Source organism: Crinia signifera, chromosome 5 (genome assembly GCF_055691185.1).
Source record: "Crinia signifera chromosome 5, ASM5569118v1, whole genome shotgun sequence".
NCBI classification, from domain to species: domain Eukaryota; kingdom Metazoa; phylum Chordata; class Amphibia; order Anura; family Myobatrachidae; genus Crinia; species Crinia signifera.
In genome coordinates, this window is record NC_139221.1 from 329947734 (window position 1) to 329961699 (window position 13966).

The window sequence follows — 13966 nt, forward strand, 5'->3', positions numbered from 1 at the left end:
GACCGAGCATCTTCCTTTACTCACAGAGGCTGAAAACTTCGGAAATCAATGAGCGCACATAATGGCCTATTAGTAATCTAGCTGTTAGTCGTGGTCCAGGGACGCCAGATGTCTGTCACACAGCGCCAGCATGGAGATAATAAAGATTTCCTGCTTCCCGCCCCGTCCTCCCCATCACCATCACTATACGCATTAATATGTGCACCAGGCCTGGGCAGGGCCGCTCCTCACTGCTTTCCCTGTACATTATTACTCTATAACCTGCCGGCTGTGACAGCAGACGGTGCGGGCTGTGGCTGTGTACTTTACGGATCACTGCGCTCAGCCCTGCTGTCACCACGGAGTGCGGATGGGGGAGATGGCGGCAAATGTGGAATAAGCAGGAGAAACAATGACAGCCTGTCGTGCGCTGCCAGGTATTGTGCTGAGGAGAGCAGGTCGGCTTCCCGGCCTGTTCTGAATGTCGGCACTCTCGTTCCAAAGTTTAGGGTCACCCAGACAATGTTGTGTTTACATGAAAACTGACCTTTATTATCATATGATTTGTAAAATGAATAGAACATATAGGCCCTTATTCTAATTGCAACGCACATGTGCAGCCGCAAATTCATTCCATGGTCGGCGTCCATCACATGCTTTTGGCCCCACACGCAAGCCTGCGAATGGATATAGATGCAAAGCACCCATTGGCATGCCTGGGGGGATATTCAGCGGGGGAGGGGGCTGCATTTCAATGACACGCAAACATGCGAGTTCTGCAGCTTTACGTGTCAGACAGAGTAACCTCCATAGTCCGGACATTGGAAGGATAGAAATAATGATTTTAATTTGAAATAATCATTTTGTCCTTCAGACTTTGCTTTCATCACAATATTCTCCTTTTGCAGCAATTACAGCATTTGGCATCTAGCGGGTAATTTGTTGAGGCAAGAGGGGGGACTGGACTGCACACCATATTTTTAAACATAATGTGAGGTGCTACCAAGTTAAGGCTTCTAGTACCATACAGGAAAAGAGAACAATACTGATGCACACTCTAGGTGCTAAGAGCACTGATAGTAAAAATAATGTTGATAAACTCTTACAATTAACATAGAATATAATTAAAGTTCTTAGCACACTTTTGCGCAAATAATATGGGCCCATCCACCGCGTCCAGGTGAACTTCATTTCTAACTAATACTAACACATTATATAAATGTATCTAGGTCTTACCTTCAAATAGAGCCCATATTAACATGCAGTCAGCAATGTAGGAACCTGTGCTATTTAAAACACCTGAGGGTAGATGGGAGGGGTGCCAGTGCCAGAATGAAGGAGACTTACCTTTTAAGTGTACAATATATACACAATTTGTTGAGGTAATCTGAATTTTTTTTACCCCACATTTCCTGAAGCTCCTCCCACAAGTTGGATTGATGGACACTTGTTGTGTACCATAGAGGTGTATCTTGTTAGGCAGAAGGAGGCGAAGAAGGTAATCAGATGTGCAAAAGCACAGGCTGAAGAGAAAATGGCCCAGTCAGTGGGTAGGAAGGGGGGAAACTCTTTTAGGTATATAAATGAAAGAAGTAAAACGAAAAGTGTAGTAATAAGACTAAAGACAGAGAGTGGAAGTCTTCTTGAGGGGGACAATGTAATAGCAGATCATATTAATAATTATTTCTGCTCAGTATTCACTGCTGAAAGAGAGGGGAAGGGGCCCCGGTAACTTGCAATTATATTCATAAAACTGAGGGAGAGACAAGTACATTTACAGAGGAGAAAGTCCTCACAGAACTCTCAAAACTGAAAGTGGATAAATCAATGGGGCCAGATGGGATACATCCAAGGATATTAAACGAGCGTAAAGGGGAGCTGGTAAAACCATTATCAGAATTATTCAACCAGTCTCTAGCTACTGGAGTGATCCTAGAGGTCTGGAAAATAGCGAATGTAGTCCCACTGCACAAAAGTGGAAGCAAGGAAGAGATAAGCACCTATTGACCAGTGAGCCTTACAGTAGTAGGGGATTGATGGAAACACTCTTAAAGCAAAGAGTTGTACAATATCTCAAAACCAGCTACTTACATATCATAAACAGCATGGGTTTACTGGGGGAAGATCATGTCAAACAAATCTTACTGACTTTTTTAACCGGGTGACTAACGTAATAGATCGGGAAGGGGGTGTAGTCTAGAAGCTTATCTAGACTTTAGTAAGGCTTTTGATACTGTCCCACATTGCATACTGTTAAATAAACACCAAAAGTTTGGTATTGGATTCTAAGATAGTTGAATGGATAAGAGCGTGGTTGCAGGACAGAAAACAGAGAGTTGTAGTAAACGGAGTACAGTCACAGGAGGGAAAGGTTACAAGTGGAGTACCCCAGGGATCTGTACTTGGACCGGTGCTTTTTAATATATGTATTGGGGACATTGCAAATGGAATTGAGGGTAAAATGTGCGCAACAGGGTAGGGGGACGGAACATACTGCGCTGGTGGGCACTGTGTCAGACTAGGCCCCATGGTACTGTCTAATTATATAGAGTGAGGCTGCAACAAATCATAAGCAATAAATAGAATAAAAATCACTCATAGTTCCAATATATCCCTCTTATAGGCAATAATTATTCGAGTGTTAGTGTCACCAGGGCAGGGTGGTCACCCGTAAGAAGGGCATATTTTCATTTTGAGGGCAAACTTTTGGACTTGATACTGGACACTAAAGTGTTGCATAATATTAAATATAATATTTAATCTCTATGCTAATTAACCACCCCAAGTGCCCCTCAGACCACCCAACATGCCCCATCAGTGCCCCTCAGACCACCCCACGTGCCCCTCAGAAAGATGGCGCCCCACTGTGTAAGCTGAGTCCCAGGCCAGACACGAGGAAAGGACATTGCAGAGTGCACATGACGTCTCAGCAGTTTAGCTGGTCTAGGAACACTGAGGATGAAGCCGTGGGTATTGGGGGAGGGGGGCGGCATCGTGCCCAAAGTGTGAAATAAGCCATTTGTTACATTACTGTAATATTACAAAGAGGAACGTCCAATTATTTATACCTGTCGCTTCCAGGGGTGTTATATATAACGGCGCTGCGCCGAACAGTCCTGCTAATTAGTAACATCACATTGCACAAACTGCAGGATGGCTGCTATTACGCTCGCAGCCGATCACATCCGCGGTACCTCGTTAGTAATTAATGCTGCGCCATGCCGGAGAAATCGCATCCCACCTGGGTTTATTCCATGTTGTCCGACACAGCGATCAGAATTGTTCTGCAGTCATTACTGAGAGGTGAAATTGATACTGGAATTATTACCCAACATTTCCACTGACAAATCTCCGCATTAACGGGGTTGCTGACCCGATATCCCTCACGACTCGGCCTTTACATTTTGGGTGAGAATGACGCCTGGCGCAGCCGAGTCACCTGGGACCTGGCGCGCCGTGAGGGGCTTATTGTGAACAGGACGTGGGCACATTTAGCGAATTGTCGCTACGAAGAGTTTGGCAGCTGTGCTATATTTCCTGTGTCGCCACCAATGGCATCTTATACTGCCCAGTGTTGTGGGCATCGCCTGACCCTGAGCAGTTGGTACTTGGAGAGGACAGCTGGTGGAATAAGACTGGCAGGAGGGATGCAGGATTTATGGGGTGGGCACAGAAGTAATGGCAGCCTACTGAATGCTGCCAGTTAGGAGATTTGCACTGTTTCCCCATTGAGTCCTGTGCCGGACTCTTATCCAAGTGGTGCGATGGCGCCCGGTGAATGTGTAACCAGAGGGAACGGTAAACTGCTTCGCTGCTATGACTGGGGAGTGGCGGTAAATCCAGAGCTCTCGGCAGATGAATGGAGACACTGGCGTGGCGGAGTCCTCAGGCCGTGGCAGCTGCTGAATCTGGCATTGTCGCTGCTGGCACATGAACCAATGGGACAGGGCCAAGAGACGCTAAACTGCCAGCCGGGCCCACAGGATCCATTCATCGATCCAGCTTCTGCTGAGCTGTAACCTCTTCATGCCCGGTGCCCGGCCTCGCCAGAGCCGGCTGTGGGTGCATCTGCTAAACAATGATATGCACGGAGACTGGTTATCACATATGCCGCAGGCTCTGCGTGTTACCCCGCCGGTACGTCGCACCCCGGTGCCTCTGATGGGCCAGAGCAGACACAGTTCTATTTATTATGATGTAGAGCAGGGTTGTGCAACCTGTGATTCTTTAGTGGTTGGGGAACTACAAGCGCATGCATGCCCATAGGCTGGGATTGCTCATTCAGATGAGCTAGATCCTTATTCTGGTCCTGTATGCTTTGTATTTCCTGCTGATGACATCATCGCCTCTCCCTCCCAACAGCTGGGGCACTCCCTGAAAACACAGAGCGACCGAAGGCTAGCCTTGGTTCACTGCCTTCGAGTGGATGGCTCGCGCACTGTGTACCGTACATGCGCAGCCATTCAATAACTGAAGGAACAGGCTACGAATGACCCCATAAGTTCCATCACACCCCTCTTAAATGGTCCATTTTATCAGCAGCTGGTGTCTGGTTGATTGGTCGACAGTGTCTGTTTCGACGCCAATAAGTAAACATGCAAAATGTTGACATTGACATATGGCCGACACATGTAAAAGGTGGACATGACGTTTTCATACTTTAACACCCACATAGACTCTGATTGGGAACAGAAAGCGATAGTGGGTACCCGCTACACTTATTGAGGGTCTGTGTCAACAGTGACACAAAACTCAACTCATGTCAACCTTTTGTAGTCAACCAAGTGACTTTGAAGCTTTTGATCCACAGCCAGCGAGGACTGTCCACTTCTTGGGCACAGATGCTGCTTCTCATCCATCTAGATCAGGGGCTCTCAAACTATATTCTGTAGGACCCCATTAGACAATAGGAATGATTACAGGACCCCAACCACTTACCGCAGAATGGCCGCCACACGCGTGTGATCAGCAGACGGCACATACATGGCAGCATTGTGGAGGCACAACATGATGGGAGGAGTCTGAAGGAACAGACAACTCATCTGATGTTTCAGACTCCTTGGATCACTGGCTGAGAGGTCAGAGGAGTCACCAGGATGACGGTCAGCAACATGGAGTCGTGACCTCATGCTGAGATGGTCAGGACCCACAGTTTGGGAAGCGCTGGTCTAGCTAATGTAGTTGCCACTGGTTACGCTGTCACTGTACTGTGTGGCTTGCAGGTGACATTTCGGGGGCCACCCAGTAGCAAGCGTTGCTCTTTATGTCAGATCAGACATATTGTTTGTTAGGCTGTGACAGCGATGCACATTATTCTGAGGGCCGGGAGAAGTGCGAGACCCTGATAACGCAGCTGGAGCCGCCATTTCCCCTTCTACAGGACACTTAGCGATATCACATGCCAGCCACTGTGGCTGTAATCATTGTGCCATTGCAGTCGTCGGTTAGTTCCCATTTGTCATCCCCCAGATACACAATGACCCCATCTTGGTGCCCGTGGCGTTGCCCTGGACTTGTACACGCGTGGCTCATGCCGTATGTGACTGTCAGTAATTTACTTGCGCATGAGTGCGGTATACATCACATGTGAGAGACGCATCATCTAATGATCGCCTTGTATATAATGGAGGAATGACCTGTTCTCTCTCTTCTCCCGGCAGCAGCAGTAAGATGGCCGCCTCATCCAACCATCCGCTCATCGCCGTCGCCTTATTCCTGCCGACATTACTGTCCCTTCAGACGCAGGCCTGCCCAGCAGAGTGTCGCTGCTACAGTATGACCATGGAGTGTGGATCTAAGGGGCTGAAGACCATCCCACCCAATATCCATCCCTCCACGCAGGTAAGACGTTCCCTCCACGCTCCATCATATTTACTGTCTCTTACCAACGCTGTCAGCATGCGGTGTACCGGCCGAACTGTTGACCTTTTATCTGTTGACATTAAGTACCTGTGGACCATGTTGACAGTATTGACTGTCTACCTAGATACTGTGGGGTAAATTTACTAAGATGGCAGTTCTACTGAAGATGGGATGTTGCTATAGGCAACCAATCAGAATCTGCTTAGCACCTTCTAGAAGATAACAGATAGAATCTGATTGGTTGCTAGGGGTAACAGCCCATCTTCAATAGAACTCCCATCTTAGTACATTTACCGCTAAGAGTCTACCCACCATATATGTCCTGTTATGGTGTTGGGGAATGTGGCGTTGGACGCACCCGGATCAGTTTGGTGCCGGCACAGGGGACAGCCAGTCCCGGGAGAACCTGGGGGTCAGTGCTGCTCCCCTGTAGGATTTACAGGATTTATTTTTCCCATGTTCTAAGCTGGACTGAAGAACGTTTACAAGGAAAGCCATTAATAATGTACACACACTCATGGGGGAATTATATGGAATTGCCGGAACCAGAGGAAAATGTTCTAGGTAGAATATGGAGGTCATTTACCTGTTGTCGGCCATATTGTAGAAGCCCTCCCATAAAGCACATGTTAGAGCAGGTGTCGGGTCATGTATGCTCACATGTATGTGGTCCTTTCTCCTCCCTACAGACCGTGTTCCTACAAGATAACGCAATATCCCAGATCCAGCAGCAGGACCTCTCTTCTCTGTCAGACCTCCAGTACCTGTACATACAGAATAACACCATCTCCGGCCTGGAACCTGGAGCCTTCAGCGCTCAGCACCACCTGGTGGAACTGGCCCTGAACGGGAACCGGATCCACCTCCTCAACAGCAGCATCTTCCGAGGCCTGGAGAACCTGCGGGTGCTGTACCTGGCAGGGAACCAGATCACCAAGCTCCTGGCACACACCTTCTCTGACCTGCAGGTAAGTGTTCGCTGTCATGGTGAGATCATAGCGTGAGGAACCTGGTCCATGTGGGGCCAGAGGTGTCGCTCCACAGGCCCCAATGATTCTGGAGAGGAAGCGGTTGGCTGTCACAGTGAGATACATCCGCTTAGGGGTTTTGGGGGGAAACTTTAATTGGCCATGAAGTTAAATCCATAAATAGCTAAATCTCATTGATAAATGGGCCCTTTAGTGCTTTATATCAGACATGGACAAACGATGGCCCTCCAGCTGTTGTGAAACTACACGTCCCAGCATGCCTTGCCACAGTTTTGCAATTAGGGAATGCTAAAACTATGGCAAGGCATGCTGGGATGTGTAGTTTCACAACAGCGGGATGTCCACAGATTAGCCAGACCCACTTTATATGCACGTCACAGTCCTGTTCAATCCCATCAGCAGAAGACATGCAGCCCTATGGTGTAACACTTCTAGAACATTCCTTCAGGTATAATAAATGATTTTTTTCACAACTGGGGCGATAATTACTGTACCTGTAACTAAGCCTGGTGGCAGCACATCCCCAGAGTCTGTATAATAACGGCCAACTCATTTCAGAGACTACAGGAGCTGCATCTACAAGAGAACAACATCGACACCCTACAGGAACAAGCGTTTTCTGGGCTTTCCTCTTTGGCACTGCTGGATCTCAGCAAGAACAGCCTGCACACAATCAGCCGTGCAACTCTCCGGCCCCTGATCAGCCTGCAGGTGCTCCGACTGACAGGTAAGGCGGCCGGGGCTGTGAGTCCTTCCCTGTGGTACTGTCAGTGCTGGGGGGGGGAGGGGGGGGTAGGTGCACGGACTGACGCTGTACAGACAGAGACAACCACTTGTACAAATTGGTTTTCAGCTTTGTAACAGAATCTGGGATGTTTCCCTAGAGGCGCCTTGTGCGGCCTCCCATACATCATCTTATCTCGTGGTGGTGATACTGCTGCCTACATTGTGAGATCAATAATCATCCCAGATATCTGCCCCCGAGCACCTGCAGGCAGCCGGTGGTTGCTGGGTTGTATGTACTAGCTATGGAGAACTTGGCCTCTGCAGTGGACGGCTCCAGGTCTCAGGGAATCTTTCAGATGCAGAAAGGTGTCTTCCAGTCCCAGTTCTCATTGCTGCCTGCCCGCTGCATCCTCAGTGCACGTCTAATGGCGATCTTCCCAATGCGCCAGGTGCTCCTTTCTGCAATATATAACCTGCCAGTCATTGCAAACAGCATTCCAGTGCGGTATTACAAACCCTGATCAACCGTCGTGTATTAGACATTTGCCGTGGCACTAACGTACGCAATCCGTCTGCAGCCAGGTGAGTGTTACCTGACCAGCTTGTATCACATAAGTCCAGCAAGTCCCACTGATTCCTCTATGGAGGGAATACATGCAGCACAAGTGAGATCACGACCCAGAATGCCGTGCGGGTGGACAAACAAAATGTGCGGGGAAAGCAACACCACCCCCCCCCCCCCCCCCATGATCTTCATTACAGCTGTTATTAAAACAATTTTTTTGCTGCTCACAGTATATTATATTACCTGAATATATGTAGATAAATATACTAATACATAGTACACTCAGAGATACATACAACTGAGAATAGAAATGTTAGCTGTGGTTTTCTCCTGTCCTATAGGATTGTTGGGGGAGGAGTTTGTGGAGTCCTCGCTGATGATAGGCAGATTTAGTACCTCTCTGATCTGAGTCCCCCGCCCACCTCCCTATGGGGGTTATTCTGGTTCACTCCTTCTGGCAAATTCAAATGTGCAGAGAGTTTTGGGTGAGTTATTTTGTTTCTGTGCAGGGTAAATACTGACTGCTTTATTTTTACACTGCAATATAGATCTCACTTTGAAGTAAGACCCCACCCAAATCGAATCCTCTCTGCACATGTTACATCTGCCCCACCTGCAGTGCACATGGTTTTGTCCAGCTAAGTAGGAAGTTGCCAGAATGAGTGAACCAGAATAACCCCCTATAACTCCGTTGCGCGCGCGCGTGTGTGTGTGAAATGACTGCATTTATTTCGCTCAAGTGAAGACCACGAGCAACAAGAAAGTCAGGAGCACACTGACATCGCTAGCTGTCCCTCTTATGCAGCAGCAGAATCAGGGCAGTGAGAAAGCCAGCAGGACAGTATGCAGTGCAAGGGGAGACACAGGAGCATCAGGGGAGTGATAGGAGGGAGCAGAGAGTTGTGAATGACACAGGGATCCCAGCTTCTCCTCCTCCTGCCTGGGTGTCTTGGTATTATAAAATGGTTAGTCTAAGGCCAGTATTCAATGGCCGGGAGTCGTGGGCGGGAGCGAATCCTGTGTAGGATTCGCTGCGCTTTCGCCGTGATTCTCCCTGATTGGAGATTCGCCAGCAGCCACCCCGTCCACTGTATTCAACGCGTCAGGGGCTCCCCGCCCCTGACAGCGAAAATTACCCCCCCATGACGAATTGCTTACACCTGCTTCTGTGGCTACACTGCCACTGCAGGGGATGGAGCGGAGTCCCGGCAGGGATCGCACTAATGCCACCGGGAGCCTGAGTACGGGTCCAGCAGCAGCATCACTAGCAGACCTCCGGCTCCAGCAGCCCCGGTGCAACTGCTATCATCGCGCTGGGGCTGCCGGAGGTCTGCTACTGCTGCTGCTGCTGAAGCCATCTCTCCCTACTTATAGCTGCAGAGGCAGGTCAGTGTCCCGCCTGTTGCCCTTCTGGGATCGGGGAGCAGAGCGGGCGGCGTGTCGGGGGTGTCCCAGGCTGCTGAGCGGCATCTTCCTCCAGGCGCCCCCCCCTTTCCCCTCCACAAAGGTCCGCACTTTAATCAACAGGCTGCTGGAGAACTATTGGGAGGGGGGTGGAATTGTACCCCTGCTCCGCTGCATGGGCTCCCGATACCTGTGCGCACAGGACCAGGCAGACTCCATTCCTCCATCAGCAGTGTCAGTGCAGGTCCCCGGCTGCCCATGTGTCTATATTATTATTATTATTTTATCTCATTCCACCCGGCTGCCTGGCTGCTCTGTGTCCCGGCTCTGTCCCCTCCTGCTCTCGCTGCTGCTGCTGGGGCTGTACTGCAGAGAGGCAAGGGAAGGAGAGAGGCAGGGGTGGGAGAGCAGCGGCTGTTTCACGCTGGCAGGACAGAGGGGAGGATATCGGGGGATACAACATTACAGCAGCAGGACTTCAAGATGTCTCTGGGGACCCTCCGGGGTCTCTCATCTCAGAAGGCTCAGTATGGACCCGAGCTGACAGGGAACAAGGAATGGATGTGGGGTGTCTGTGGTTCCTGGGAGAGTTAGCGGGCTGTTTCTCTACAGCTGTGGTAGAACTAAAAGTAGCAGCATGCCTTTACCAGCGGGACATCTGCTGGGGCTGCAGGAGCTAGGCTTCTGCCTGCATTACACGGCCCCCTCACTGCAGTGTCATGAGTGCATATGTTGCCTTCCATTGTCAGCTGCTGGCACCCGCATCCCTACCCGAACTACCCCTCCACCCGGCGCTGCTCAGTTGGCTGTCAGTTCGGTGAGGGGGAAAACAAAAAATTTAATTAAAATAAAGAGGTGCTTGAAAAAAAGCAAGACCCTTCAAATAAAATGAAAACTGATTTTTTTTTTTACATTAAATAAAGAAAAGATAACATTTATTTTACAAGTACACATAACAGTTCACCAAAAAAAGATGTCGAATGCAAAATGGGGAATCATGGCGAAAATCACTGGAGACAGCAGTTCTCCACTTCAGCATTGAATACACTCTCGGCGAATTCCACTAAAAACCCCATTGAAAGCCACCGGCGAATCGCGGCGAATCGGAAACGGCGAATCGACAGACATTCGCTCTTCATTTGCAGCGAATTGTGTCCATTGAATAGGGCGAATTGTTTTTTCTGTGAGAAAATTTGCCGGAAACCAGATGAATTGCCAGATTCGCTGAAAAGTATGGCGAATTAGAGGCATTGAATACTGGCCTAAATCTAATATACTCCAGTGGTTTATATTTATAAGGACACAGACCAAACATCCCAACATCACCCATTCCAGGAGGGACACCATCATCTCTAGAACTGGAATTCTTTCTTCATCTATGATTGCCATCACCTGTGGTAAAACACCTTTGGTACTTGTGTAATATCTGGGCGCCCGGTTTTTTCATTGTATTGCATCGTATTGCATTGCATGCAATATAGTGGCATACAATTCATGCAATGTGATTTTTCATTGTAAAGACCCGATTTTTAATTGTATAGTCACCCATGGGTGATAAGAAAGGTGTGATACTTGTGTATTATCTGGGCGCCTGAGTTTTTCATCGCATGCCACTACTTAAGGCATGCGATTTTTAATTGTAAAGACCCGATTTTTAATTGTATAGTTACCCATGGGTGATTTCATACCCCCACTATGGAGTTGATTCTATATAGTGTGGTGAGCGCAGCAAGCCACCGAGCCTGAAGCGCCCAGATAATACACAAGTACCACACCTTTCTTATCAATTGTATAGTTCAAAAGAGGTGCTGGCAGATCAAGAGGGACATCCAGGTACAAATCATTTGTCCCTCCTGGAATTGGTCATGTTGGTATAGATGCACAATCTAATATAACCCCCACACAAAACACCGCCACCACCTTCCAACCGTGCCCCCCAATATTTAATGTGGCTCTGGTCACTATGCCCCTATTAAAAACCAATGTAGCATTTCTCGTTCTCGATAAAACGGGTGATTGCCAGGTTTGGAGCAAAGTTTTCTTATTTCCTGACATTGACTCCTTCTATTTCTCCTTAGAAAACCCTTGGAGGTGCGACTGTGCTCTCCACTGGCTGAGGGCCTGGCTGAAGGAAGAAGGAAGACGTCTTCTCACCTCCTTCGACAAGAAGGTCATCTGCTCTGAGCCCCCACGGCTGTCTCACCAGAGTTTGTTGGACATCTCCGGTAACAGCCTTGTGTGTATCCCCCCTGTGGCTCTGGTGGATCCGATGGAGATTACAGCCAGCCTAGGGGATGAACTGCGGGTCTCGTGCCGGGCCACCGGATATCCCCAGCCATTAGTAACCTGGCGCAAGGTTGCTCACGCCCGCACGAGTCTCCCCAGGGTCAGTGTAAAGTCTGCCAGCAGCAGAATCTTTGAGCTCAGCGAGAGGAGCGTGGGCGAGCAGTTTGCCTCGGACACCGGAAGCGGGATGCTCTTTCTCAACAACATCACCATGTCCCATGCCGGGAAGTACGAATGCGTGGCCACTAACCCTGGCGGGACAGCCAAGGTTTTATTCCACCTGACCGTCAACCTGTCTAACCAGCAGTCCCGCTCGTACACCTCTGTGGACATCAGCCAAGAACCCCTCTACGACATGGAGAGCATGGAGTTCAACGCCCTCAGCATGGCCACCCAGACGGCCATCGCCATCGGGATCTCCCTGCTGGCTCTCACCGCCCTGCTCCTGATCTTCATGATCTACAGAAAGCACCACAAGAGAAAAAAGGCCAAAAAAGAGGAGAACATCCTTTACGTGAATGACTACTCCGATGGGCCCACCACCTTCGCCCAGCTAGAGGAGTACAGGGACGAGCGCGGGCACGAGATGTTCGTGATAGACAGAAACAAGGCCCATTTCCCAACCTACAAGGACGCGGAAGAGCTCAGCAGCTTCATCGGTCTCTCCGAGCTGGCCGATCAGCTGCAAGACCAGGAGACTCAGGTGCCGGAAGGCGAGGGTGACCGACCGGTCAACGACATCTTCATAAACCAGGGCTTTCTGTTCCAGCAGCAGATTGCTTATGAGATACACTGTTAAAGAACAATATATTATAATGTGTTAGAGGTCGTGGTTGTTGTATCCGGGGGGTGGGGGAGGAGGGGGCGGGTTAATATTAATTTTCTACAACTTATATTTTATAAGATTCCGGATGTTAGTAGGTTACAGGGCTGCAGTCCTTTCATTCCATGTTCTACCCCGTACCACTTTCTAATTCCTCGTCCTGCAATGTCGGATCCAATAGATAACTGGCGGCTGGCACAGAAGAGGTTACACGGATGAGATGATTATCAGAGCTGACAGTCATTTGGAGACGTTCGGCAGGCTCCTGTATGTCAGGCGCATCTCCCCCCTGCCCCCCAGCTGTCAGGAGAAGCATTTTCATATTGCTGTCTGACACACGCAGAGGACAACAAGCTGGGTGGGTGGCGGGGTGCAGACTCGGAGATGCTGTCATGCTGCTCGTTCCGACAAGGGATGGGTAACGTCGGCAGTGATCTGAGCGCTAGTCGCTGCTATCTGATACAAGATACACAGCGCTTATACTGCAGCGGGCGGCGCCTTATCTCCTGTCATCTTCTCAAACCCTTTTTATTTCTTTCTAAATTGAAAATTTCTTACAGGGTTTCGGTGCGGAGAAGCAGATTCCAGCTCTGGGCAAAGGGGAGGGTAGGGAGGTGCTGGCAGGGGTTCTAGTCTTTGGGGAGCAGAAACCATTTGGGTATGGATGGAAGAGTTTACAACTGGACCATCCTGTAGTAGCAGACCCCCTCCTCCCCATCCCGATATGTACTCAGCCACATAGGCAGCAGGGGGCGCCAGGCGCTCTGCTAACCCGCAGGATGCTGCTGTACAGTGTTACCCTTTGTGTACAACATTTTATTACTGACCGTCTCATTCTAAGTGTTTTATTTTGGGAATAAAAGGTTTGCAACAACTTTTCTACAGAACAAATGCTGGCGTCTCTGCGTTCTTCCCTCGGAGGGGCTGTAATAATCCTGGCACTGTGTATATAATGGGGGTTCCAGGACACGACTTCTATTCAGTGGTGATTATACAGGACCCGGATACCTAATTCCCATTAGATTAGAGTTAGGCCACGCGCAGGGGGTAAGGGGGTAAGGTTAGTGTTAGGCTGTGCGGGGGGGGGGGGGGGGGTAAGGTTAGAGTTAAGTTGCTCAGGGGATTAGGTTAGAGTTAAGCTGCTCGGGGGGTAAACTTAGGCTGTGCGGGGGGTAAGGTTAGAGTTAGGCTGCACGGGGGACTAAGGTTAGAGTTAAGCTGCGCAGGGGGGTAAGGTTAGAGTTAGGCTGCGCGGGGGAGTAAGGTTAGTCTTAGGCTGCGCGGGGGTAAGGTTAGAGTTAGGCTGCGCGGGGGTAAGGTTAGAGTTAGGCT

General features: G+C 49.4%; 1 protein-coding gene across 6 annotated transcripts in view; it reads left to right on the forward strand.

The window, feature by feature from the left end:
- LRRC24 (leucine rich repeat containing 24) overlaps positions 1-13509 on the forward strand; it is an 87695-nt gene extending 74186 nt beyond the window's left edge. For 3 of the 6 annotated variants that reach the window (XM_083144975.1, XM_083144977.1, XM_083144978.1), the window contains 4 exons: positions 5640-5820; positions 6531-6809; positions 7389-7557; positions 11604-13509. In XM_083144975.1, coding sequence (XP_083001101.1) covers positions 5650-5820; positions 6531-6809; positions 7389-7557; positions 11604-12610 — 1626 coding nt within the window. In that variant the 5' untranslated portion in view covers positions 5640-5649 and the 3' untranslated portion in view covers positions 12611-13509. The remainder of the gene's footprint in view (positions 1-5639; positions 5821-6530; positions 6810-7388; positions 7558-11603) is intronic. The other 3 variants (XM_083144974.1, XM_083144976.1, XM_083144979.1) reach the window with 1 other exon arrangement.
- Positions 13510-13966: the final 457 nt, after the last annotated feature.